Source organism: Dioscorea cayenensis, chromosome 12 (genome assembly GCF_009730915.1).
Source record: "Dioscorea cayenensis subsp. rotundata cultivar TDr96_F1 chromosome 12, TDr96_F1_v2_PseudoChromosome.rev07_lg8_w22 25.fasta, whole genome shotgun sequence".
Taxonomy (NCBI): domain Eukaryota; kingdom Viridiplantae; phylum Streptophyta; class Magnoliopsida; order Dioscoreales; family Dioscoreaceae; genus Dioscorea; species Dioscorea cayenensis.
The window spans coordinates 18,139,467-18,165,193 of NC_052482.1; the positions used below are offsets into that span (position 1 = coordinate 18,139,467).

Below are 25,727 nucleotides of genomic sequence, written 5' to 3' on the forward strand. Positions count from 1 at the left end.
CTCACCACTAATACTCAAGCTAGAACCCAAAATTTCAGCACCCCCATTAGGAATTGAAGGCTGTGCAGGCGCCACTCCCTCTGGAGATGATTTTGCCATTCCCACAATCATCAATTTCAGCTCCTCCAATGCTTTCAGATTCTGCTCCCTCATTTCCTCCATAGCCCTCTGATGCCTCTCATCAGATTCCTTGATGAGATTCTCAAGATCCCTAATGTCTTGCTTCTTCCCATTGTTTGCCATTTCCACAGACAGGGTCTTCTCTCTGATACCAATGATATAAAGGAAACTCAAAGAAACAAGCAAGAACCTGGAAATCAATGGAAAAGAACACAAGATGGAAGAGAAATCCAAGAAAACACACTCAAAACACACTTCATTCCTTAGTTTTTCCAATACAAGTCATTAGTTCTTATATGTTTACATTGATGGCCAAGATTAAGCTAATCCTGGGCCCAATTTCTTACAACCAATCCAACGGTTCAGATGTAGAGACTTATAATGACCCTCTTAAGATGTTCCAGCATATCAACTTCTCCATATCAGAGTCTTTGCATAGGATGTTTGTGTCATGTTGAGAAAGTAGATTTGAACCTCAACTCATACAAAATGAGTGCAGAAGGTTGTTTAAAGAGATATTTCTACTATTATGTACGTTTCTAATATATTTTGTCCATATTTATTAAAAAAAAATAAAATCATAAATAATATATTTTGAAAAATATATGAGCAACTTTTTTATTTCAAGATTCAAGATTATGTTAATAAATAAAAATTAAAATGCCAAATCTAGAAATATATCCATTTTAATTTTTTTCCCCCATATTTTTTTTTTTTTACTTTTTCAACAACACCAACAGTATACCATGCAGTTCTAGAAAAGAACATGCATGAACATTTCTATGATAATTTTTTTATTAAAAAAAACTAAACTAATTGTGTTAGTAACTTAAAATCTAAAAAAACTTGGAGCAATCAAGATTCAAGACATACAAAAATAATAAATGAATAAATAAATATCAATCAAGATGGTGCATACAAATAATAATAATAAAAAAAAGGCAACCAAGGAAAAATTGGAAATGATGAACCAAATTGGTGTACGAATTAGGTCCCACCCAAGTGGGAGTTAGGTCCTGTCTTTCTCATGGACAATTTGCACAAATGCACATGATCCACTGTTCTCTAAAAAGTTCTCATCACTATTTTTTCCCCCTTTTTTATTATTATTATTTTATTTTTACAAGCAGGTGACAAGCGAAGCTCATTTTAGAAAAGTCAAGCTTAACAAATACTAATATTTTCGTCTTATGTGCTTTTTGAGTTTCAATTTTAAAATTTCTTAAAATGTATATCCTGCACAAAAGATTCAATACCAATAAAATATAATAAATAAAATTCTGTATTCGATGACGATAGTATATCTATTTTTTTGCTTTCAAAAAAATATTCATTGAATGCATAAATAATAACTAATTCAATTTTATCTTGAATAAGACACAAAAAATAGATAATTTTTATCTCTTGTCATCACAAGTACCCCTTCCTAATATACTAATATATTTTTTATACTCCCTCCGTTACTTTTTATCTGTCGTGAATAACCGAATCTCACATACTAAAAAAGTTGATTATTTCACATAATTTAATAAAAAAAATTAGTTATCTTTCCAAAATTACCTCTAATTTATATCTTTACATTTCTCTTAGGGTAACTTTGGAAAAAAAATAATAAATGCTTCTTTATGTTCAAAAAATAATAGATAAAAAAGAACAAAGGGAGTAATAACATTCTCTATCTTTGAGACTGATATAAAATACTTTGTGGTTTTTTACCTATTATTATTTTTTAATCAGTGATTTATCTATTTTATAAAAGCGAAAGATGACTTCTGCATTTATTTTTTCTACTAATTGAATAAGAGCTCAAAGTGCATCACCACCACCACCCAAAAATCATATTAAAAATTAAATTAAAAACAAAAAGCCGAACAAACCCTAGATTTTCACGCTTCGTGTATATATTCTCTAATGCTCTGAATTTTATTTAAATAATTCCATACTACATAACATAACAAACTAAAATTCAGAAACATCATGATCAAGTCTAGTACACAGCATCCATGCAATGTAACAAACACATGTGCTCAAAGACATTAATTCTTAAGCAACTCGAGATCCGTTAATTAGGGATTAAAAAAATATAAAATTAGCTTAACTTTATCTACTCAACCACACTTGCTTAAAATGAGTTCAAAATAGCAGCCATTTTTGACTTAACAAAGACACCAACACAAATTAAATACATTTATTTGTCAGGCTAATCTAAGCAATATATAAACAAACATATATAAATCAGAGAAAGAGACACAGATAACAACACCAAAGCAAGCATCGGTAGTTATTATGTCATCTTTTGAATTATATAATCAACAGTAAAAAAATGTAATTATCTGTGACAAAAACCAATGGATTAGTTTATATACGGAGGGTGCGTCATTTAGGAATATTCTACCGTAGTTGTTAAATTTGCATCTAACAGTTACTATTAATTTATACAAAATATAAAACAATTTAAACAGTATTAAACAATAACTATATACAGTAAATAACAATAATTTTGTATAATTTTTATATAAATAATTATGGCTATTATCAAATATTTTTAGATAACAAGAACTCTAAGAACATCCGTAGATGATATTTTGACATACAGAAAAAATATGTCCCACGGAAATTATCCCTGTTTATATATATCTAAATAGTACATGACTAGTGTGGGTTTAAAGGTCCCTTGAGTTTGCTTTTTAAATATAAAAATGCGGCGCATGTAGTAAAGGAAAACAAAGGAAAAGAACACAAGATATTGAAGTATAAAACAATGATGTAATGACAAGAATGATGATGATGATGGTTTTGAGTACTGTGAGAATTTAGCAATGTAAATAATAGAAGTTGGAAGGAAAAAACATAAGCAATTAACGTTTGCCTAATTAACCTGTTTGCTTTGGTTTGATGTGGAAGATGATTACCATGTCTATGTAATATGTATGTAGAAGACGTCCATAATGTAAATGACAAGAATGTGATGGTGATGGTGAGGATAACTGGTTATGTAGTACTACATAAGTGATGACGTGGTCGAACTCCAAAAGATCGGCTTGATAGGGAAATATGCCCATCACTTATATGGATATAGAACTCTGTCTCAAATTTTAGATCATTTATAATTAATTTGTAAAATATGAATTTAAATATATATATATATATATATAATTGTAATTTATTCAAAATGAAAGTAGTACATAAATAATGAAAAAATGAGTAATAAATAGAACACAATTGTAAAACAAAAAAAACTTTAAAAGGATAAATAATCTAAAAGCCAAAAGAAACTATGAATCTATTGGGAGTGGATAAAAAGATTATATGAATAACTGAGAAACAAAATATCGGATTGATTGCCTTAAGTTCAGTATTCCAAGAGTTCAGGGCTGCAATCACCCACGCAATAAACATGTGATCAATTTTGCAAATAGTTGTAAGATGCGATAATGTTATACTAGAGAAAAATGAGATTCTTTCTGTTCAAGCCAAATAGTCCAATAAATTGCCTGAATGAGAAGGTTTATTTATAATTTGCTTAGTAAAATAAGCTTACATTCGAAACCTAGTTTTTCGATCCTATTGGTGTTAAACATTTAGAATAAAATAGGCCTAAATAATGTGTTCAGTTTGTATTCTAACACAACTAAATACATAGCGATTCATCTGGCTGAGACAATCAACAGTATCACTAGTAATGATCAGTATGATAAAGGCAATAAATCATTCAGGTTTTTAGAGAAAAAAAAATCAATCTGGCTAGTTGAAGCATGAGTAAAAATATATGTTCATTATGAACTTCAAAGTCACTGAAACTCAGAAGACAAAACTAAGTTCAGTAGGGTTTTTTTGGATATACATGAAAAATAAATAAATAAATAAATAAATAATAATAAAAATATATAACATTCAAAAATTAATGAAAAGCTACAATTTCTGCAGATCAAGAACATTGAAAGTGTCTCCAGGTAAGTTCATACACATCTAAAATCCAAAGTGTCAGCATATGCAATGAATTCCCTTTTTTTAATAAAAAAAGAAGAAAAAAATTAAAAAAATTGCAGATTGTAAGGCACTCATTTTATATAAACTTGCAAGAAATGTTCACCCAAATAAGTTGCCAACAAAAGTAAAAACATAAGATATAGAAATGGAGACAATTTGTTTTGAATGCTTTCCCAAGAAAGAATCATCTCAGCCTCAAGAAACAATGGGTAGCAAGAGTACAGTACAGCTTCTTGAGCACCAGAGAATAATAATAATAATAATAATAATAATAATAATAATAAAAATAAACAGACAGTGGTTATTTTTCAAACTAAGATTTAATGAAAAAAAATGGCTAAAGCATAGGCAAGTGATCAACTGTTTCTAAACAAAGAATATGATTAACACACTAAATTAAAGATGCAAGTGTATATGTATATTCAATCTTTGACTGCCTCATCCAAAGTAAAATAAATCAAGATGTTGACAAAAGTAAATACTACAAAAGTTTGATGAACATTTGCAAAACAAAACAGATGTTGACAAAGTAGTAATTCCGAATACTTGGCTACTTTCAAACGACAATAAAACCTTGTCAACAAGAGTAGACTCATTGGCACTCTTATTTGTTATGAAGACAAAACTTGCATAGGAGAATGCTTCCTAAATGTACATTTGCAATAACTTAAAAACTTAAAAGAGTTCTCACAGCAAAAACAAGCAGACAATGCAACAAGAATAACAAGAAATGAACACTAACAAGTAAGTATAGGTCTAGCCTATGGGAGAAAATTCTTTTTAATCAGTTTTTACAGTCATTGGTGGGAATACTGTCAAAATATGCACATAAAAAAACAATCTCCTATGTGTTCAAAACTTCAAAGAAGGATAAAATATCCCCATCTTGTTTTTTCTACAACAAAAGGTTGGGGATCATGGGCATGATCACATAGGCAAAATGACATAACATAAGTTTTCATCTAATGAGATTTCGGGCATAAACAATATGTACTGATTATCGCTTCCTTAAGAATCAGATAGCAATTTACCTTGTTTCCTTTCCAGAATCCACTGTATCAATCTGAAACAACAGGCATGAACATATATAGATTAAATCATCAATAATCCATAGAATTTTTTATTTGCTTTGTTAGGCACAAAATCATCATTCTACTCTACAAGAAAAGGAGTAACTATTGCATAAAAGGATATTTAACAACTCAGATGATAAAAAGGATGAAGCATCTTGAAGAGTAATATTTCCAAATGAACAACTACAAAGTGGCAGAACAGAGTATGGTAACTACCTACATTTGTTTTCAATGAGTGCACTAGTTAAGGTGTACCATCATCAAATGATTACTATAATTATGATATCCATTAAATCTACAATTTCAACGCTGGCTCTATTACACCTTTGGCAAGCGTTTCACTCCAACCAAGCCTGTCCTTTGAGAGCTGTACACACATCAATAAAAGCAAAATGCAATAGCATTCAATCATAGAAGGATGATGCATTTATCAGATAGCAGTAACATTGCACACAAAACTTTGCAACTTATCCAGAATAAATTAGAATTTATTACAAAAAAACCCCGAACTCTTCTGGAGTATTTAAAATCCATCCAAACCGTGGTTCTTCAGAAGTAATTATTAGGTTGCAAGCTGAATCCCTTCTTTTGTCCAAAGTTGCCAAACAACACGGTTGAAGCAAAGGAGAGAAATTTCTTATCGTTCTTTTTCCTGATACAAAAATAAATCAAAGGATCTCTTGCCAAAAACCTATCATTGCCGGTGAATCCAGACAACCAATATATTAAAAGGATCATTTATTTAAGCCATCAATCTTAATTAAAAAAAAAAACCTCACAATTGTGGACTCATATTCTTCCTTTCAGGAGCACCTGACATCCAAATTCATGGAATACACTGATTAGCAAACAAGCATGGAGTGGGGAACATTGAACACATTGTGAGAAATTCAATTCACAAGACTTTGATTCCATCAAAGACTACTATTGGAAAAATTGGAACAAAGTTGGGATGAGAGGGGGACTCTCATTTTGTGTAAACTATTGAGTCATAATTATAATTCAAACTGATCACTACAACAAGCCCTGAAAGAACAGAAAACAAATTCTTTTAAAAAAAGCCCATTGTAGGTGAATACACAAAAAACCAAACTACTTCCACAAACCAAGATAATTCAATCCCAGACATGGAATATCATACATCATGAGTTGGCAACCAGCAATTTCTGAAAGAGTGTAAGTGAGGAAATTTCACATTATATACGATGAAACCAACATGACAAAAATTTTGTCCACCAGTAATACTTGACCTCAAAATGTTTTGTCAGCATGACAGAAACTGGTGCAACAGAAACTGGTGCAAGAGAACTAGCAGAAGTGTACACGTATTTTTGAACCATTTTTAACACTTAGCCTGAAGGATTGGCTTACAAAATTTAATATAAATTCAACAAAACAAAGGATGCTTACTAGGGCAATAGAAACTATCAATAACCACATGTAGTCAGTTGAGCAGAAAAGTTGAGGCATCAGACCAGCATTACTATCCTTCTTCAGAATAACATCCAATATGAAATGCAGTATTGAGCTCTGTATGATCTGTAGCTGATATTGTTGATTGAACTGAGTTAAAGTTGGCAGTAGCAATTTGCCGATAGGGACGGTACACAGGAGGCATGAGCAAAGCTAAGGACTTATCCATCATTAGAAGGCGCCCACATTTACTGCATCACACAGAGATTATGTTTTCCAATCTGTATAACCATCAGACAGGTACAAACATAGAATACTAGTCTTACCTGCAATTCTTGGAAAACAGTGTTTGATAATTGTAGATCCAATGCTGGAAAAAGAAAGAAAATAATTCTCAATATAACTAGAAAAGACAAGGCCAAACAAGAAGGAATATATAAGAGAAGACAGAGTGATTGGAACAATGCTAGAATTGAATTTCCAGCAACAGAAACATATGCAAGAAGCTATAAGGTGGAGCAAGATTAGTACCAAAAGCAAAGGAAATGACGTATTAGTTTCCACACTATTAAAATGCTGCAACGCCTTATCAGCATATTCCTGAAAAATGAAAATTTACTTTTTTTCTTAATTAGCCAAGCTTTTACTGTGCCTAAATAAGTGAAAGACAAGAAAAGTATCAGCAGCATCAATTACCGTAATATGCCTGAAAACATGATGAACAGAGGAACCTCTAGCGTGAACATAATCACCTCCCTAGGAAATCAAAGACAACAGGAAAGTAATAAAATACCAAAGCAAACTTATAGTATGCACTGCTGTAGGGCATGTATCAGTGCAATGGTCCACTATAGGCATTATAGGTCACTTGAAGGGAGAAAAGTCTTTATCAAAAATAACAGATCGTCAAAGCCAATTAGAGTGCTCCTGGACAGATGGACAAAGGAGATAACAAATAACATCAAAACTAACACGAAAGCAAAATATGGAGAGCTGAGGAATGAACAACTACAAAATTTTGTCCACAAGTAACCAAAGGGTACATTCACATATGACCTAACAAATACACCATTTAAGATGCAGACAGCCACTATATTATTATTAACGACAAAGTTATAGTGGGTCAGACGAACCAATAGCAGGAAATTAGATCAGTAGGAAGAATATAAGGAATGCATGCATACAGATATACACACTATTATAATGAGCTACAGTTGAACACAAAATAACAAGTAGATTGGGCAGAATCAGATGAGAATGAAGAATATGAGGAATATATACATGCATAGACACACAGCCATTAAGAAGACGAGAATTTGGAGAGGAACAATTCAATGAATGCAGTTCAAAAAGGAAACTAAATACACAATGCCTTTGTGGTCAAAATATCTTCAAAGCAATTTACCTCATCAGGAGAGAAGAATGCAACTGCATCAGGGTTTGTAGATCCAGCTGGATGCAATGACACAACTGCCCTAAAAACAGAAGGCACTAACATCTCAATGACAGCAATCTGATCTGCAGTTGCAGCAATTAGTGAACCTGATCTTAGTTTTGCATGATTAACAACATTCTGTTCCTTCGATGGGTCCAGTGAATTATCATTTGCAGAAGAAGACAATGAGGAAGCTCTTTTCAACCAATCAAGGCGCTGGTATGTGAAGATTCTCATGTTGGGTACTTCATGTTCCGCATTCATCAAGATATCAGACAACTTCTTTTCTTCACTATGTTCCTCTCTGTGAAACATGGACAATTGTCGAGAACCACAATGCTTCTTGGCAACTCCAACATCCCCATCACAAGCTTGCCCCAAGGGTTCCTCTTCAAGGTGAGGAAAAAACCGCCTCTTTTGATCAGTAAATGCCTTTAGAGCTAATCTATAACAACGAAACAATGTCATCAAGCACAAGCATTTGACCTCTTAACTATTCTTTCGGCTTTGCAATTATGTGGAGAACAGCAAAATTAATGGATAGGTCAGAGAATTAAAGCAGATACTCTAGTTCAACTATTATAGTCCAAATGAATCCAAGTTCATGAAGCATTGATCATTTTTTAAAATAAATTAGAGGAAATGGTGCAGAACTCTTTGCTAACTCAATGAGGTAAAATAGCATTGCGATATTCATCAACTCCATGTATAAACAGATAACAATCAATACTTTTGAACAGAATAAAAAGTTCATAAAAATCATCAGTAAAGCAAACCTAGTCCTGTCCACAGCCGATGCGCCGGCTTGGCCTGCGAGCTGCCGTTTCCAAGCATAAGCAACAACAGCACCATCCGGGCAAACCAGAGGCATATGCAAACCCCATGAATTCCCCCGAGATTTCAAAGATCCATTCAAAACCCCAGATTCCTCCAATTGCTTCCCTAACCACAACAACAATCAAAAAGTTATCGCCAAATTTACAGAAACCCTAACCCTAATAAGATCAAGACCAAGAGAAACAGATTGACAAACCTAGGGCACGGAGTTCGTTAAAGTGATTGCGCATGGAGGTCTCCTCCTTGACAATGAGCTGCACCGCCTTGTTGCACTGGTGCCGGGGGGCATCGGCGGCAGCAAGAAAGAGGGCCTCGAGAAGATGGTCGGCGCCGAGCCGGACGTCTGCAATCAGCCGCGCGGCGCGCGACAGCCGGTCCATGGCCAGCGCCACCTGCTTGGGCGGCGCCTCCGCTGCTTCTTCCCCATCACCGCCGCTGGAATTCAGCCTTTGATCTTGCGACGGCGCCGGCGCCGGCGCCGATGACTGCGGTTGCTGCATAACCGAGCTTCTCCGAGTTCTCTCTCAATCTACTCCAGTGACCAAAAACTCAATAAATGCGTAATTTCTTAACATATGTGGGCTAAATTGTAAATAGATCGGTTAAATTAATTATTAGTCCCCAAATTATTTTCTTCTGACTAATTAGTTCCTATACCCATTTATCCCTATTTTTTGTCAATTTTTTTAAAAAAAGGTGGATAAACTTTTGGTCAACTTTTCTTTCTTATTATTATATTTTATTTTTGGAATAAAAGTGGATAAGCAAATTTCAATTAAAAACTTAATATATAAATATATAGACCATCTGTAAAGTTGAAAGTATCCAAAGAGTATGATTACTTTCCTTAATTTATATATATATATATATATTGATAAATATTTATAAAAAATTATAAAATATTTAATTTTTTTTACAAAAGCTATAAGTATCGATCTCACAATAGAGTATCAAGGAACAGTATAAGATATAGAGATGCACCGGTTACGGTGACTTAATGACCTCTAAAAATTTATTAACTCGGCTAGATATCACATGGGACAATTACATTTTTATCATGTATACGTCTCAAGTAACATACCACTACGTTATCATGGTTGTTAATATTTAATATTCATCTATACGAGTTATATATTTGCTTTTGAAAATTTTTTATATTTTGTATTATAATAAGTTATAAAATAGAAATTTATTTATTTACATAATAATTATTTTTTTATTTTTTTCTAATCAAATAACTTAATACTAAAAATAATTTAACTCAAGAATAATAACTATATTTCTGATATTTTTTCAAAGATATTATTGGTTGTATGGATATTAATTAGATGGGTAAAAATATGAAAAAAAGAAATTAATAATAAATTTATTTATCCACTATTTTGTCGGCTGGTATTTATCATTGATTGGTTTGAATGCTGACGTGGCGAACCTTTTTCTTCTTTTTTTTATCCGGTTAGAGAGAAAGATAAGCAAAGAACATGAGCCGTTCATCGTAACCGCGTTTGCCACGTGGATATCGCATCAGCCGCACATCTAGCGATCCCTGTTCTTCGGGCAAGGCTACGACCATTGCTTCAAAGATAAAAAGGAGAGAAAAATGGCACCTTTTTTTGTCTCAATTTCTGCGTTTTTTCCTTTCAAAATTCCATTTTTCAAACCTTATCTTGCTTGGGTTGAAGGAAAGCTTCGATCTTTGGGATCAATGGCGGAAGCGTTGGGTCAGAGCAAGCTCGTTGCGCCATGCGGGGGTCGTCGGTCTGCGTCTCCTTTGCCGAAGAGAAAGCCGTCTTTGGTGGCGTGTCGCCGTTCTTCGTCGGCGTCTCCGAGTTTTAGGTCTTTGAGTTCTTCTTCTTTGAGGAGGAGTGGGTTTCTGGGAGAGAAATTGGTTTTTGGGGATCGGAGAGGGGAGGCTTTGAAAGGGCGTGTTGATGGTCTTCATGTTAAGGTTTGCAGTTGCTTCAAATTTAAATTTTTTTAATTTTTGTTTTTCTTATTAATTTGTGTGATCTTTGCTACGTTCTCTTCAATTCAGCCTTTTTCTTGTTAATTTGAGGCTGAAATTTTATTTTTGGACGAGTGTTTGAGACTTGCTTTAAATTTCAATTTTTGAAATGTTTTGCTGAGGAGTCTACTTTGATTTGTTGAATTTTGGGGTTTTTTTAGGTGTTGTATTTCAAAATTGAGGTTTTAAAATGGATTTACTTTTAATTTTTGAATTTTTTTGCTTATTAAATTTGGGGGAAAATTATACTCTGGATAAGCTTTTGGTGTTCTTCAGGGGGAAATATGAAGTTTTTCTATTTGAAGATTCAAAAAGAATGTTTGAAACTTGCTTGAAATTTAATATTAAAGTTTTGAAATGGTTTGCTGAAGGTTTTACTTTGATTTGCAGAACTTCTCTGGATTTTTGGGTGCTCTATGTCAAAATTGCAGCTTTGAAATGCTTTGCTGAAGGTTTTACTTTGATTTGCAGAACTTTTTATGATTTTTTTGTGCTCTTAATCTTTTGCTGAAAGTTATACTTTGATTTGCGGAACTTTTTTTTGGTTTTTGGATATCTTTTTCAAAAATTGAAGCTTTGAAATGTTTTGCTTAAAGTTTTACCTTGATTTGCAGAACTTTCTATGATTTTTGTTTTTCCGGTGTTCTATTTCCAAATTGAATATTTGAAATGTTTTGCTGGACCTTTTTTGTTTTTCTTCCTAAAGATTTTTGGCTGTCCTTATCTCAAAATTAAAGCTGTGAAATTGTTTGCCAAACTATTTTATGAATTTTGTGTGTTACTATTTCAAAATCAAACTTTTGAAATGGTTTTCTGAAATTCTTATCTTGACTTGCAGATGAACCTATCCATTGGAAAAGGATTAAAATGGTGGGAGAAAGGACTGCAGCCAAACATGAAGGAAATACAATCAGCACAAGATCTTGTTGATTCCTTACTGAATGGAGAAAACAAGCTTATTATCGTCGATTTCTTCTCCCATGGTTGTGGAGGCTGCAAAGCTCTCCATCCAAAGGTAAACTTAACACACACACACTGAAAGTTTCCGCCTTTTTACTGTCTTGAATTGATCAAGAGATTAAAATTCTTTTTCTCTTGCAGATTTGCCAATTTGCAGAGATGAACCCGGAAATCACATTTCTGCAAGTGAACTATGAGATACATAAATCCATGTGTTATAGTTTGAATGTTCATGTCCTTCCCTTCTTTCGATTTTACAGAGGAGCTCAAGGTCGCCTTTGCAACTTTAGCTGCACCAATGCAACTGTAATTTAACCTTAACATCTCCTCTTGATATATATATACATATATATCGATGCCATTGTGATTAATTTGATTTTGGTTAAATTTACAGATTAAGAAGTTCAAGGATGCATTGGCCAAGCACGGCACGGAACGGTGTAGCCTTGGACCGGCTAAAGGCTTGGAAGAATCAGAACTCATGGCATTGGCTTCGAACAAAGATTTATCGTTTAGATATACGAAGAAACCAATGCCTGTTGAACAATTATCTGGTTTAAATCATGAAGAGTTTGTTGTTACGGCGTCGAGAGGCTTGAAATCGACGGAGTCTGAGAGCAAAGAAGAAGCTCTTGTAAGGTGATGGCTTAGCTTTAGAAAGTTATCCCTGGTGTACATTGTTGTACAAATTGAGTATCAATGTTTGATAACCATTGCAGGCTGTTAGCTTGTTTTTTGAGGTTTATGGCCTGATTAAATGGTTGTATGATTAATGGTAAGGTGAGAAGAATTTGGATTTTGAGTGTATTATTATGTCTTTGTATGTCATTGTATGAGTGAATAGTAATGATGTATGTGATTGAATCAGTATTGTTATCAATGTATATTGTCTGATGTTTTTAATTTCTTATTTCTTATTTCTTTTCTTTTATGAGAAATGAATTCAAAGTTCAAACAAATAGGTTGGCAAAAATTAATTTCTTTAGTTTTAACTTTGACAATTTTTTTTTAATAATAGGCGATAAGCGAATTTTTTATATAAATAAAAATAGTATTATTCAGTACTGTTTAACTTTGACAAATTGATGATATTATTAGAGAATTATTGCCAATTTGCCATTTTAAGAGTTGGCAAAAAAAATAAATAAATAAATAAATAAATTTGATATGATATTTAATATTAGACATGAAATGTCATACTCATGACAACCATGAAATATAATATCTAATTGTAAGATTGTAGTGTAGGATTATATATGTTAAAACAGAGCCTGAATTAATTGAAAAAATGAACACAAGGCCATGTCCCATGTCAAATCAAAACAATTCTGATACATTCAAAAATAAATGTATTATTTTCAAAGCTGACTCATGTTTATCTTTTATGTTTCTCCAGAAGATGAGAATTGAATGCAATTGGACCCCTCCATTTTGATAAGATTCCTTGCTAATGTTGTTATATTATATGTTTTATTACATCATTGATTACAGACACACACACCCTTTTCATATGTTTCCTTTGATTGTCCATTTCAATGTATCCCATTCACAGCTTCATCATCAAAGAATGTGGGTGGATTCATTGAATTTTTTTAAGAATTTTTTGAGTGCATAAATTCAATGTTTCCTGTGAGAATATCAATATTGGTTTGCGGTAATGTAAAAAATTATCAAGTATTATGTTTTAATCTAAAAATATCATCATGTTTAGTATTACACAGGTGATAATTAGATTAATAATATCATATTACTACCAAATTTAATGTTTATCTTGAATGATCTCATAATTTTTTTATTTAAATATATATATATATATATATTAAAATAATTTAAAAAAAACACAGAATACAAAATAAAAAAAAACATTTTTTATTTCCTCTTTTTTCTTACCTTCTTTTCAATCTTGACACTCACACCATTAAACTTCTCCTCCTCCAATTCCCAGCATGGAAAACATCCCACCTCTCACAAATTTAAATCCAACAAAAACCAACAAAAATAAAAAGGAAAAAAAAAGATTTTTGAATAAAAATCACAGCTCCAAATCAAAATCCTCATCCCGCTTAGTATAAAAAAACCATGGGAAATCAAACTCCCATCTAAACCCTGATGGAAAAGAAGAAGCTTGTGAGAAAATGGATCGAAAAGATTAGAACGCTTTGGTTAAGAGAGTAACCACAAACGAAGCCGGCTGATGGGTCACTCATACCCTGTCAAATGAAGATATTTTTAGATTTTTTATATTTTACCAAATTGATTACTAGCATGACTGAACTCAAAACACAATAAATGAATCTATATCTCGAATGAAAGTAGTTCCCTAACCAAAAATGATTATATCAAATTATCACATTATTCCCAACTATATAACATTCTCACCCATATTACCATGGTAATCTCGTTACGTGGTAATGACATATTACCATGAAACAAAAGGCTCTTTAAAAAAACATAACCACTCCAAATTTTTCTGATGCAACAATTTGCTAAATAGAGATAGATAAACTTAAACTTGTTGCTTGGAGAAATCAAACCTGGGAAACAAGAAATAAGTAGAACACAACCAGATATATATGTTGCAGAGATATGTCTAGTAATAGCTTACACAAACTTAAAAAGCCCACTAAAACTCATCCTCAGACTAAGTAAAACACGGCCATTTACCGGTGAAGTTTATGGCTTCATTATTCGGAGGCATGATATGATGAATTGAGGAGATTTACACACCACTGAACGATGAAGATGCTGGAAATTATACGTTGTCTCTGTTATTTCTTCTTCGAGGAGAGATCAAGGCGGTAGCTTACATGTTCTCCAGCTTCGAACAGGGACTGGTTATTATCCATAACTGCAAATTAGAATAGAACAAAGGTATGCTTCATGCCATGAAAACCAAACTGATTGATTATCTCTGATCCACATTCCGGACATTCACGCTTGTTAAACCTTCAAGTCTATCTTTGGTTATCTCCACAAAATGGCCAATTACTTCATGGAACTGCCTGAGCCCAGAAAGTGGTAGGATGATGGATGAGCGGTCTGCTCCTGCAACCTGCATTTGTATAAGAATCAGGTCGGTCATGATGTCACCATTCACAATCGAGATGGTGAAAGTTTATTGGTTGCATCATACCTCTGATATCCTCAGAAAATCACCCCTGTTGTTGCTACCTAAATCAAAGAAGAATCGCTTTTGATCTGCCCGCATCACTTTTGACGTGCCTAATCCTCCGACTTCATCCTGTGGGGGCAATTCAATCAACCGATCCACGCTGAGCTCTGCTGATCCAGATGCTAATTGGGTGCTACGGCCGGGTATGAAACCAGCTCCAACATCATCTGAAAGCCCAGGCAGCCGTTCTGAAGGCTCCATATGTTGCTGCTGCAATTGACATGGATGGAAAACCATGAACACATGGACAATCTTGAAGATATCATGATTTAATAGGAGATTCACTAAGCATGTGTACCTGATCAGGTACCATGAAAAGTTGTGAGCCTTTCTCATTTATCTCCAGCAATATGTTCCTGAATGCAGCCCACCCTTCTCCACTAGAGCTCCCTGCAGGAACAATAATCGTGCTGCGATTTCTATTAACAGATGCTTCTGAGATCTGTTTAACAAGCAGCTTCATCAAATATTTGTGCAAGTGCTAAAAAGTTATGCAAAGCTAAGTTTGCTGTAGCAGACAGAAAATTATCAAATTAAACAAAATAATAAACTGAGCATGCAAAAACTATCATGGAAACACCGTGTGTTGGGTTTTGGCATGATGCTAATTAAGATGTTAAGGCATCTGTCTAGCACTCGGCTGGTCGGCATTTGTATGTGCTTTTATTTATGTTGATTATAGCTACCTAATGCAATTTGTTAACCTTCTATGTTAAACTATATTTCCTATTACTTATGAAAGTGGTTTATCCGTAATTTCAAAAAGAAAGATTGTATTTGTGGAGAAACTTCCATACCAAGTTATTCCAAGTTGTTAAAGAACTAATTAAAAGAATGCCAGTTTGTGGCTGCGTTAGTCCAATCAATGGCTGATAATAATTACCTATTATATCACTCTAATAACAAAGTTTTTGCAAAGAAAACCAATTTCTGTTCCAAGTTATTGTTTGGTTGGGTTATCCTCATGAATGGCTAAGACTAATTAATGGTTACATCAGTCCAATTAATAAGATTTGTGAAAGAATTAGTCCTATTTCCATTTTCTACCCATTTATTCCCACCAACTAAGCATCGCCTATAGCAAAGGACTCGTAACATTGACCATGTGCTCTAGAACTAGAATTGCAAAGGAGAATTTTGATAATCACCACATCAATACAAAATGCTGATTAGAGTGCCTCGACAGCTATGTCATGCAGTGAAGCAATACAAATTTTTCATCATATAAGTGGACAAAATAGTAAAATTATGAGTATGAATAAAACAGTCAGGTTCACCAACAAAACCTTTTCCATCGAAACTAAGACATTTCTCTTGAGCAATGAAGGAAAGGGAGAGAGTGTTACAAATTAGGCACAATCAGTCTCCTATAAGACCAGGCTACCATGGCAAATCAGCAACCATTTTCCATAAGGACTGATGTTAGCATAAATTGTAAAAAATCAAAATTTCAAGCATTCCAAAACTTTATCGCATACTAAGTTAAGAGATTGGCCTGGAGATGTATCATGGACTGTGAAGTAGAAGATGAAAGAAAGCATCATAGCGCACAAAACATTCAAAGAATAAAATGTTAGGCCATAAATATTAAAAAGAGTGTCGGACAAAGGCGGCAATTTCACCTGTAAATCAGTGGCACAAGGCTATTTGTAACATATAATCAGATTGTTAAGGAACATCATGACAAAATTCTTCATCCCAACAATTTTTTTTATTTAATTTACATTACACAGCAATTATTTGTACAGCAGCTTAACATCAAAATTTCTCTATGTAAAGAATCTCCCATGTTCTATGGACCTTTAATACAATTAAAGAACACATATATTCCCTAAACAATGATCTTCACACATGATACAAAGTCGAACAACAATTTGTGTTCTCAATAAAATTTTTCCTTTTTCCAAAAATTTGGCAGTAACTCCGCATCTAATTGTCAAATAAGAATACAATTAACATCAAGACAAAGACTTCAATATTTATATGGAATATGGACAAATCCCCAGATAATGATAACAATTCATTAGAACGCAATCTTCCAATGAACAGACAGTATTTGATGTTTCCAAAAAAAACTATTCACAAAAAACAGAAAAGCTTGCGCCTTTCCAATTAAAAACATACAGTAATAATCAACCCAAAAAAATTAACAAATTCATAACTCAACCAAAAAAGGAAAAAGAAGAAGAAAGAAAATCCAGCAATACCTTCAGAAATCGCCCCCTCTTATTCTCTCCAATATCGAAAGTAAAACACCTAAAAAAAAAGCACCCATAATCAATACCCCGCAATAAAACCAAGACCAAAGAACCAAAAAAAGATCAGCAAAAGCCCCAACCTTGGTCTCAAGCTTGAGTTGCTTATTAACAGCATCCTGCTCATCAGTGTTGGCATAATAATCAAAAAGCTCAAGGAACCACGCGATGCCATCAGCAGGGACGATGATGGTACAGCGCGTGGCGGAGGTCTTCTCGGAGATCTTAAGATACTGGCCCCGCGGATTCTCCTTCAGATCGAAGTAGAAGAGTTTGTGCTCGAACTGCAGCGTCCTCGAGAGAAGCTCAGCGTCGCTCCCTCCTGCTCCATCCATCGAGGCCTACCAAGAGAAGCGAAAATCAAAGAAGACGAAGAGAGGATTGGAATCGGAGGCTCAGATGTGGGAATTAGGGTTAGGGTTAGGGTTAGGGTTAGGGTTAGGGTTTGGTGGGAAGGATGGCGCCATGAGGGTTTGACCGGGGGTGGGCATCGCTTCTTCGGGCTTTTTAACGACTTCATGCCGACCATGTCGCGCTCTTTTACTCTGTTCACTTGTTGCTTCGGTAAATTTTCTTTTTGATAGGGGTGTTTTCGCAAAACTGTACTTTAGAAATTGGATTTTTTTACTTTCCACCCCTTAAAAATAACAAAATGGCAAAGGGTTAATAATAACCTAACATGTGTCCCAATCTTTAGAAATCTTGTTTCACCGGGTGAAAACGCATATGATGGATGATCAAATTTTTTGCTCGCATATACACCCCATCTATATATATATATATATATATTATTTGAGCGATATTATTTTTACTAAATAGATTTATCGAATAGGTTTTCTGAATGATATGAATGTCAATCTTATCATCCACATTCTCATCCATGTCATTATTTTTTTTATATAAACTTCAAATTTAAACCTTAAAAATCCTTTAATTTTTTAAAAAATTTTTTTTTTAAAAAAATATTATAAAATTATATCTAAAATCTTAAACCCAAATACTACAAAATTTATACTATAAAAATTTAAAAGCTTAAACCCTACATCCTAAACACTATATCCTAAATCCAATATCCTAAAACCTAAACCGGAAATCACTAACCTCTACTAGAGTTTATGATTTCCACTTTATGGTTTAGGGAAAAAGAGTTTTAGGGTTATCATTTACAGGTTTATCTTTTATCTTTTACGATTAAAGATTTAAATTTAGAATTTATATAATAAAGAGAAATTAATTTTTAAAAAAACTAAAGAAAGAATAGACGTGGATGTTGACATGGATGCCAACTTAACATCCACGTCATTTAGGAAAATATCATTACTCATATTATTTTATTTGCCATAGTAAATGATTTTTTATCTTTAAAAACTCTTTCAAATTTTTTTTTTTATAATTTAATTAAATTAGATACTTTTTTTTAAGTAATAATAATAATAATAATAAATAAATAAATAAATAAATAAATAATTTAACAGGAGGTTTTCTAGAAAGTTATCCTTGTAAAAAGTAGTTACAGTAAATATACAATTATGTGGGTTTTTAAGGGTATATGTGCAAAATAAACTTACAAACGAGAGTTTTACTGCTCACGCAGCGAGCTGGTTAGCAAAAACTAAAAGGGTTTTTCTGCAAAACTTTCCATTACTATTACCAATACCTTAATCATATGACTGAAAATTCAAAATTATGCTGCAAATTCTTATAAAATCCTCTGATCATTAAGTTTTTAACTGTAACTGTGCTTATCTCCTACTTTTCTATGTAATTTTTTGGTAAAAGCAATAGTATCCAGATGATGATTGTCTATTTAGTTTTTTATATGTTCAACTTCTCAATCATTTGAATTCTTTCTATAATTTGAGGAATAAGATCAAGTTTTTTTATATATAAAACTCTGTAATTTGTGTTATCAGTATAGCATTTGATGCAGCAAAATTATTCAATGTTCTTCAATTCTATGACTGTTGCCATCCACACACACACCTCAATCAGTGACAAACATAATTGTGAAGAAAACTTTGATATTTTTTTATGTATATATCAATAAATCAGGTTGTATATACATAAATATATGATGATGTTTCACATTTTTACTTCTTTCCAACAATGTTTGTAAATCCTTTTGATGTTTAATATAGAGTATAATGTCACTACTACAGCATTAAGCCATTGAAGAAATCATGCTCATATCCTAAACTTGTAATTCCCAATCCAAGCAGAGCACTTGTCCATAATATATGAATAATCTTTGGATGTTGCTGTTGTTTACCTGGTCACAGATTAAATTTAACAATGTGTTAGTCTATGCAATTGTTGCAGATAAATGTCTTGCTATATCTGTTTTGACTAGAAATTTTTACCTTTTTTGTTTTGATTCTCTTCATTCTGATCAATGGGATTTACTTCAACTTGTGACTGAACTAATTGTAAGTAAGGTTTCTCGAAACTTTCAATGTGTACCGGTGTCGCCGGATCTTGTGATTGTTCTTGATTACTTTTCTGAATTTCTGCATCCTCACAAGAGTAGAGAAATTCGTCGATTGCCTTCTTGTCGACAGATATATCTGCTTCTGTAGCTGCAGCTGCAGCTCCATTGCTTTTCTGAATTGATGCATTGGAATTAAGTTCCATAAAATCATTCATATTTCTACTTTGAATCATGCTTGAATTAAATTTGTCGGTTGCATTTTTGTCGAAAGATACATCTGCTTCTGCATCTGAGGCTCCATTGTTTTTCAGAATTGATGCATTGGAATTAAGCTTCATAAAATCATTCTTAGTTTTACTTTGTGTCATGCTTGAATTTAATTCGTCGATTGCCTTTTTGTCGAAAGATATATCTGCTTCTGCATCTGCTGCTCCAATATTTTTTTTCTGAATTGATGCATTGGAATTAAGCTTCGTAAAATCGTTTGTATTTTTACTTTGAATCATGCTTGAATTTTGTTCATTGAATCGAATGGCGAGCACTCTCTTAGTCCTCCCACTTGCAGTAACACTAGTCTTTTTGGTCATTTGGAGATCAAGCCAATTAGCCATGTTGCCATTACTGCTTTCACATGAACTACTAGAAGCTCTTGAATCTCTGATTGATTTCTCACTATCTTGGAGAATAACCTTTTTAATTTCACTTTTTTCTGATGCACTTTGACTGCATTCACTCTGATCATCGACAATATTTTTCCAATCACTAATTGTCACAATGCTAAACTCCGAACCATAGTCAGACTGAAAGTCACCGGCTGATTCAGCATAAACAGATGATGACTTCCTCTTCGAAGGCATCTGGTGGTTTCTTTCACTGATGTTGCTGACATATGGTAATTCAAACCCATTTTCCTTTGACTCGAAAAAGTCGGACGCATGAATCCAGGTTGGCTTTTTGAATTTGTAGTCGAATCCATAACATTGTGTGCAGTTGTTTATCATATCAAACTGCATTGTGTCAGTAGAAATGCATGAAGTTTCATTATTTCTGTCTAAACGTCGAAGCTTTTCTTTAAGCATGTCAATATCTCCTTGGACAATTCGACATTTGGTTTCATAATACTTCAACTTCTCTTGCAGTTCAGCCATTGTTTCTTCTCTCTTCACTCTCACATCCTGTCACAATTCGATGTACCATTTTATCGATAATCATGTAAAACAACAAAAATGAATATAGTATCATGGTTCAAAATCTTTACTGCTGATTCATCACAGGCTAAATGAACACTCTTGACTCGCATCGCGAAATTTAAAGAGCAAATTGTTTCACATAAATCCTCTTCTTTAGGACTGACATGAACAAGCATAAGTGTTTTCGAATCCGTCTCTGCAAATGCAATTATACATCAGAAGAAGCAGCCAATAACAAGATGATATTCAGAGAAAAATAGATGCATTATTTACCAAGTGAGTCTCGAAGTACTTGTGTAAGCTTGCTATTCCTGTAAATACATAGAATTTCGACAAAAACATTATGCTATTATTGCTCATTACCGAAAACATAATTCATAGATGAGTTTAAATTTCTCACCTGTAAGGCACATGTTGATGTTTTTTACTTTGAAGTGCACTAATAACATCACCAAGTGCCGAGAGTGATAAATTTATAGCCTTCCCTTCTTGCAATCGTCTTCCGCTTGCTTGTGTTTTCAGTAAACGTTCGCTTCCACCTAGATCAACCATCCACATTTTACTTGTTTCTCTACGTCTTGCATTTTCTCCGATACAAGTTATTGTTATGCGCGTCAAACTGTTCTGATCATACAATCGCCGAATCGGTTATTATAGGAAACTTTTATCGGTTTGTAATTAACTACAGTTATGGATAATTACCAATGAGATCGGCTTGATGTCGAATTAGACATGGTTGAAGCTGTTGATCTTAATTGGGTGCCTAATTTGTATAGTTTTTCCACTTGGTTGAAATCACTCACTTTGACTGATGTTAGTTTCTCAATATCGACATCGCCATTGGGATCCATTTGGATCGAAAGGCTGTGATCAAAATACCAAACATCGACAAATTAAATTATATCTACATATATATGTATTGCCGAAGGAATGCTGATGATGATTTACAGAACACTCACCATTGTGCATTATGATTTCTCGTATTTCTGTTTCGAGGTACAAGAAGATCTCTTAGTCTACCCATATAAATTTCAAGCATACTGAAAGTAAACATGTACTCTAGATTGCTCTCGAGTGCTTGTCGGAAAAGTTCTTTGATTCCTCTTGATACTAAACCCAGAGAATCCTTGTCACCTTCCTAGAGCACATAATCAAGTAATCGATGAAATGCATTGACAACGTGATCGGACAATGATATTGTTCTTACCATTGTAAAAGTTTTACCGGTGCCGGTCTGGCCATACGCCAAAATGCACACATTGTAGCCATCCAAGGCCGATTTAATAAGCGGTTCAATCTCCGAAAAGACTTGTTCTGAAACATTGAATGTAAATTTTCAACAGAAATGTTTCGTATTTCAGACACCGAATCAACTAAATTTGATCATTTTAATTTACCTTGAGTTGATTGCTGATGAAAAACCCTGTCAAAAGCATATTGTTTGCTCTTTGTTTCAGAAATTTTCAGCAGCAAATTACTCGAATCGGAGCTGATTATGGATCTCAAACCAAAATATCTCTCATCATCAAGTAAAGGCCTGACTCGACAAAAAACTCTAATGTTTCCTGCAACAGCACCAAAAATCATCGTCGATTATTTTACAGGTATTGTATTTCAATAACTAAATTATGAATGAATGTATTGTTTGTAACCTTTTAAATCTAGAAACTCATTCAAAGCTTGTCTCCTCTGCAAACTCAACTGATTTAAATACTTATTAAGCTGAGCAAGATCACCTATTACCAATAACAGAAGAATGAATAAGAACTTGCATTTGATTAATGAAGAATCACACAAGTAACATAAAGAAACTACCACAAAGGTTTGAAACTGAATCATGGTTCTCAATTTTTTCGGTATCGATAACAGGAGCAGATGGTAAGTCCTTGAGTATATGAGATACTGATTCAATCCATTTCGGTGTTAGATATGTCTTGAGGCCTAAAAGTGACTGCAAAGACTTCGGTAATCTTCGTAGTGATTTCCCCGGCTTCTTGGCCTCCATTCTTAACTCTTAATGATCTCCACAAACCTGTAAAACTATAACTGTTGAATGATTTCTATACAGCAATCAGAAATGAAAGAAGAAGAAGAAGAAGAAGAAGAAGAAGAAGATAACCAGAATTGAAATGTCAACTACTTGAATGAATTATACTGGCACTGCATACTTGAAGGAAAGGTCAGTGTCTATTTTCATAGTCAAAGAATTGAATGAGAAAAAACAAAGTTGATGTATATATATATATATATATAAATATATATTCTATAAATTATGAAGGATGATTAAAAAAAAAAAAGAAGTTGGGACATCACAAGGAGTTTGAGGTTGAAGACAAAGTGACATGAAAACACAAAGGAAAATGGCTTGCAACCACTCAAAACTTTGCTTCAAGACATCCTTCATTTCATGTCAAAAATATTGTGAAGTTAGATCTCATTATAAATGCACATCATTCAATGAGCTTGTATTTATTTATATATGTATTTATATATATATTATTGATTATGTCCCCTTCAAGCAGGATATTGCTGAGGATTATGGTCTATGCTAATTAGCATGAAGATGTTTGTTTGCTTGATGAGAGCTTTTAATCATATATATATATATATATATACACACAGCCCTTGTAAAATCTCAAAGTCAAAATGACATTTCTACCCTTTCATGTTAGGGGTATGGAAATTTCATCTGTATGAGATGCATATGTAATTATAAGATTTTTATAGGGATATTTATGTCAAAATGAAAGTCTTCTTATTCAGAGGCTTTGAAGTATACTAATACATCCTTGTAAAATTTCAATGTGAAAAATGATATTTCCACCCTTATGTGGTTAAGGTATGTATATTTTGATCGTGTGAGGTGATAATGGGATTTTCAGAGGGGTATTTACGTCAAAATGAAATATTTATTTAGAGTTTTGAAGGATATATTTTTGTAAAATCTCGATGTGTTAAATGACACTTCTACCCTTATATGTTGAGAGCATGTAAATTTTTTATTGGTAAAATCTCAATGTGAAAAATGATACAATATTTCTTCCCCCAACATGGTAAGAGCATTGTAATTTTGATTGGTAAAAACTCAATGTGAGAAATTACATATTTGCCCTTACATGGTAGAGTAATGAAATTTTGACTGTGTGAGAGGCCATGGACATAATGAGATTTTTACAAGGGTATTTATGTCAAAAATGAAAGAGTTACTAATGTTAATGTATGTGGACCAGACACATGACACATTGAATCAAAGCATGTGATATTGAGTGTGGTCCAATGAAATCAAAAGAGTGTGAAGGGACCCATCTTTGTGCTTTTGGTTCATTACTACTCATGCTCAGCTCTTTTGTTTTCTTGGCAGGTTTGGTAGGTGTCCAAGCTTTTAATTCCATGAAGAGATTTTTTTTTTTTTTATATTTAATCTCAAATTTATTTATTTATTTATTTACTTATTTATCTAAGAGATTTTGGTATTTATTTGCCATCTTTTGAATATGTTGTTTTTCAAGAAGAAATTTTGGCATAGTATTGGTTACTGACCCACGGAATAAAAGAGAGCTCTGGTAAAAAATACGATATCTCCCAACATATATTTTTTTATATACATAAAGATTCAAACTTAAAATCACTATTTAACATACCGGGTTGATATATATATATATATATATATTTTTAATGATTTTATTATTATTATTATTATTTCATTTTTGTCACTGTAGTAAGAAATGATGGATTAGTATTTTGCTATGTATTCAAATTAACTTTGTATCAAGAGGTGCAAATAAATATGATTTATTTTGGTGAGATCTATGTATAAAGATTATACAATTTATATATAGGGTTTTTTTTTTAATAATAGACGACAAGCGCCTTTTTTTATGAATATAAACATGATCTGAAACAAATGACTCGAAACCCTGGATATACAGATATACGACTGATGATGAGAATAGTATAAGAATCACCCAGGTGAACAATGTATGAACAAGATCGGAAAAGCAGATCTGTAGGGGAAGAGATTTGAGCCACGACCTCCCACTTACACTAGCTGTCATCTGCATCTGGACTATCCAATGGTTGACTATATATAGGGTTTATAGGTGCAAATAATTCTTGCACTCATAAATTTTTTTTATTTGTTTTTCTTTAATTTCCTTGAAATTCAAATGAGATCTATTATTCTATGACAACAATCATCAAAGTTTTCTTAAAGATTACTCAAGAGAGAGAATGGTGCTATATTGAAAAGCTTAATTATGCTTTGAGATGCTTTCATGATTTCTTTAGAAACAAAAGATTAGTACAAAGTCTCTTTTAGAAACATTCATTGTTAATATATATATATATATATATATTTTAAGTTGTGTTCAGACAATTAAATAAAAACTTCAGTTAATCATTCTGTTGCAAATGATTGATTATGAGTGTAGACTTTGTTTTTTTTTTTCTTTTTTCTAATTGAATATATCCTTGAAAAGCCTCATAATTGCTGGAATAAGTTAAACATGGAGAATGTTTCAATGTTATATAACTTATAATATAATTTAATAATCTATGTGGGGTAAAAGAGTATATAGATAAATAAATTAAATTTTAAAAGATATATACAAATTTGATTTTATAAAAAAGGTATATTCGTAATAAATTATTTTTCAAGGGTACACAGATAAAAAAAACCCTCATGTAAAAATAAAAAAAAAAATTGTAAAATAAAGTAATATTACAAGACAAGAGGTAAGATTTTTAATATATAGATATTAAATGAGGAAATGTTTATTTATATTACCGTACAACTATATTAAATAACAACCTAAATTCCCATACGATCTAAATGTATACAATAAATGAG

The 25,727-nt window shown here is 32.8% G+C and overlaps 4 protein-coding genes across 7 annotated transcripts; 1 reads left to right on the forward strand and 3 right to left on the reverse strand.

Annotated features, from left to right (window-relative positions):
- Positions 1-5,591: 5,591 nt before the first annotated feature.
- Positions 5,592-9,418, reverse strand: LOC120273981 (mediator of RNA polymerase II transcription subunit 27). Its single transcript, XM_039280729.1, has 7 exons — positions 9,065-9,418; positions 8,808-8,973; positions 8,002-8,476; positions 7,293-7,352; positions 7,128-7,196; positions 6,923-6,966; positions 5,592-6,847 (listed from the first exon to the last, which is right to left on the reverse strand). The coding sequence occupies exons 1-7, from the start codon at positions 9,366-9,368 to the stop codon at positions 6,667-6,669; spliced, it is 1,299 nt and encodes a 432-aa protein (XP_039136663.1). The 5' UTR covers positions 9,369-9,418; the 3' UTR covers positions 5,592-6,666.
- Positions 9,419-10,475: 1,057 nt separating this feature from the next.
- On the forward strand, positions 10,476-12,713 carry LOC120273022 (thioredoxin-like 1-2, chloroplastic). The gene is made up of 4 exons (XM_039279660.1): positions 10,476-10,816; positions 11,712-11,888; positions 11,975-12,139; positions 12,228-12,713. Exons 1-4 carry the CDS (start codon positions 10,574-10,576, stop codon positions 12,474-12,476), a joined length of 834 nt encoding a protein of 277 aa, XP_039135594.1. The 5' UTR covers positions 10,476-10,573; the 3' UTR covers positions 12,477-12,713.
- A 1,504-nt stretch (positions 12,714-14,217) lies between these two features.
- Positions 14,218-17,756, reverse strand: LOC120273850 (transcription factor Pur-alpha 1-like). Of its 3 annotated transcripts, none has more exons than XM_039280578.1 (5): positions 17,342-17,756; positions 17,213-17,258; positions 15,304-15,447; positions 14,967-15,215; positions 14,218-14,885 (listed from the first exon to the last, which is right to left on the reverse strand). In XM_039280578.1, exons 1-5 carry the CDS (start codon positions 17,593-17,595, stop codon positions 14,739-14,741), a joined length of 840 nt encoding a protein of 279 aa, XP_039136512.1. In that variant the 5' UTR covers positions 17,596-17,756; the 3' UTR covers positions 14,218-14,738. The 3 variants fall into 3 exon arrangements, with proteins under 3 accessions (XP_039136512.1, XP_039136511.1, XP_039136510.1); XM_039280577.1 differs by having other exon boundaries at positions 14,967-15,212; positions 17,213-17,261; positions 17,344-17,755; XM_039280576.1 differs by having other exon boundaries at positions 17,213-17,261; positions 17,344-17,752.
- A 1,528-nt stretch (positions 17,757-19,284) lies between these two features.
- Positions 19,285-23,314, reverse strand: LOC120272970 (kinesin-like protein KIN-14B). Of its 2 annotated transcripts, none has more exons than XM_039279612.1 (12): positions 23,019-23,314; positions 22,694-22,910; positions 22,531-22,614; positions 22,276-22,443; positions 22,086-22,192; positions 21,838-22,016; positions 21,581-21,742; positions 21,279-21,497; positions 21,152-21,189; positions 20,947-21,074; positions 19,621-20,863; positions 19,285-19,529 (listed from the first exon to the last, which is right to left on the reverse strand). In XM_039279612.1, exons 2-12 carry the CDS (start codon positions 22,881-22,883, stop codon positions 19,414-19,416), a joined length of 2,634 nt encoding a protein of 877 aa, XP_039135546.1. In that variant the 5' UTR covers positions 22,884-22,910; positions 23,019-23,314; the 3' UTR covers positions 19,285-19,413. The 2 variants fall into 2 exon arrangements, with proteins under 2 accessions (XP_039135546.1, XP_039135545.1); XM_039279611.1 differs by having other exon boundaries at positions 22,998-23,314.
- Positions 23,315-25,727: the final 2,413 nt, after the last annotated feature.

Excerpts from the sequence above, each read along its gene's own strand:
- LOC120273981 (XM_039280729.1), bottom strand. The coding sequence starts at position 9,368 with ATGCAGCAACCGCAGTCATCGGCGCCGGCGCCGGCGCCGTCGCAAGAT. Across the intron at positions 7,353-8,001 it reads CATTCTTCTCTCCTGATGAG|GGAGGTGATTATGTTCACGC; the intron begins GTAAATTGCTTT and ends TTGATTTCCTAG. Across the intron at positions 6,848-6,922 it reads CTGTTTTCCAAGAATTGCAG|TAAATGTGGGCGCCTTCTAA; the intron begins GTAAGACTAGTA and ends TGTGTGATGCAG.
- LOC120273022 (XM_039279660.1), top strand. The coding sequence starts at position 10,574 with ATGGCGGAAGCGTTGGGTCAGAGCAAGCTCGTTGCGCCATGCGGGGGT. Across the intron at positions 11,889-11,974 it reads GCAAAGCTCTCCATCCAAAG|ATTTGCCAATTTGCAGAGAT; the intron begins GTAAACTTAACA and ends TTTCTCTTGCAG. Across the intron at positions 12,140-12,227 it reads TTAGCTGCACCAATGCAACT|ATTAAGAAGTTCAAGGATGC; the intron begins GTAATTTAACCT and ends TTAAATTTACAG.
- LOC120273850 (XM_039280578.1), bottom strand. The coding sequence starts at position 17,595 with ATGGATGGAGCAGGAGGGAGCGACGCTGAGCTTCTCTCGAGGACGCTG. Across the intron at positions 17,259-17,341 it reads CTCAAGCTTGAGACCAAGGT|TTTTACTTTCGATATTGGAG; the intron begins TGGGGCTTTTGC and ends TTTTTTTAGGTG. Across the intron at positions 15,448-17,212 it reads AGAGGGGGCGATTTCTGAAG|ATCTCAGAAGCATCTGTTAA; the intron begins GTATTGCTGGAT and ends CTTGTTAAACAG.
- LOC120272970 (XM_039279612.1), bottom strand. The coding sequence starts at position 22,883 with ATGGAGGCCAAGAAGCCGGGGAAATCACTACGAAGATTACCGAAGTCT. Across the intron at positions 21,743-21,837 it reads AGAAATCATAATGCACAATG|CCTTTCGATCCAAATGGATC; the intron begins GTGAGTGTTCTG and ends TTTTGATCACAG. Across the intron at positions 21,075-21,151 it reads AGTACTTCGAGACTCACTTG|AGACGGATTCGAAAACACTT; the intron begins GTAAATAATGCA and ends TTGCATTTGCAG.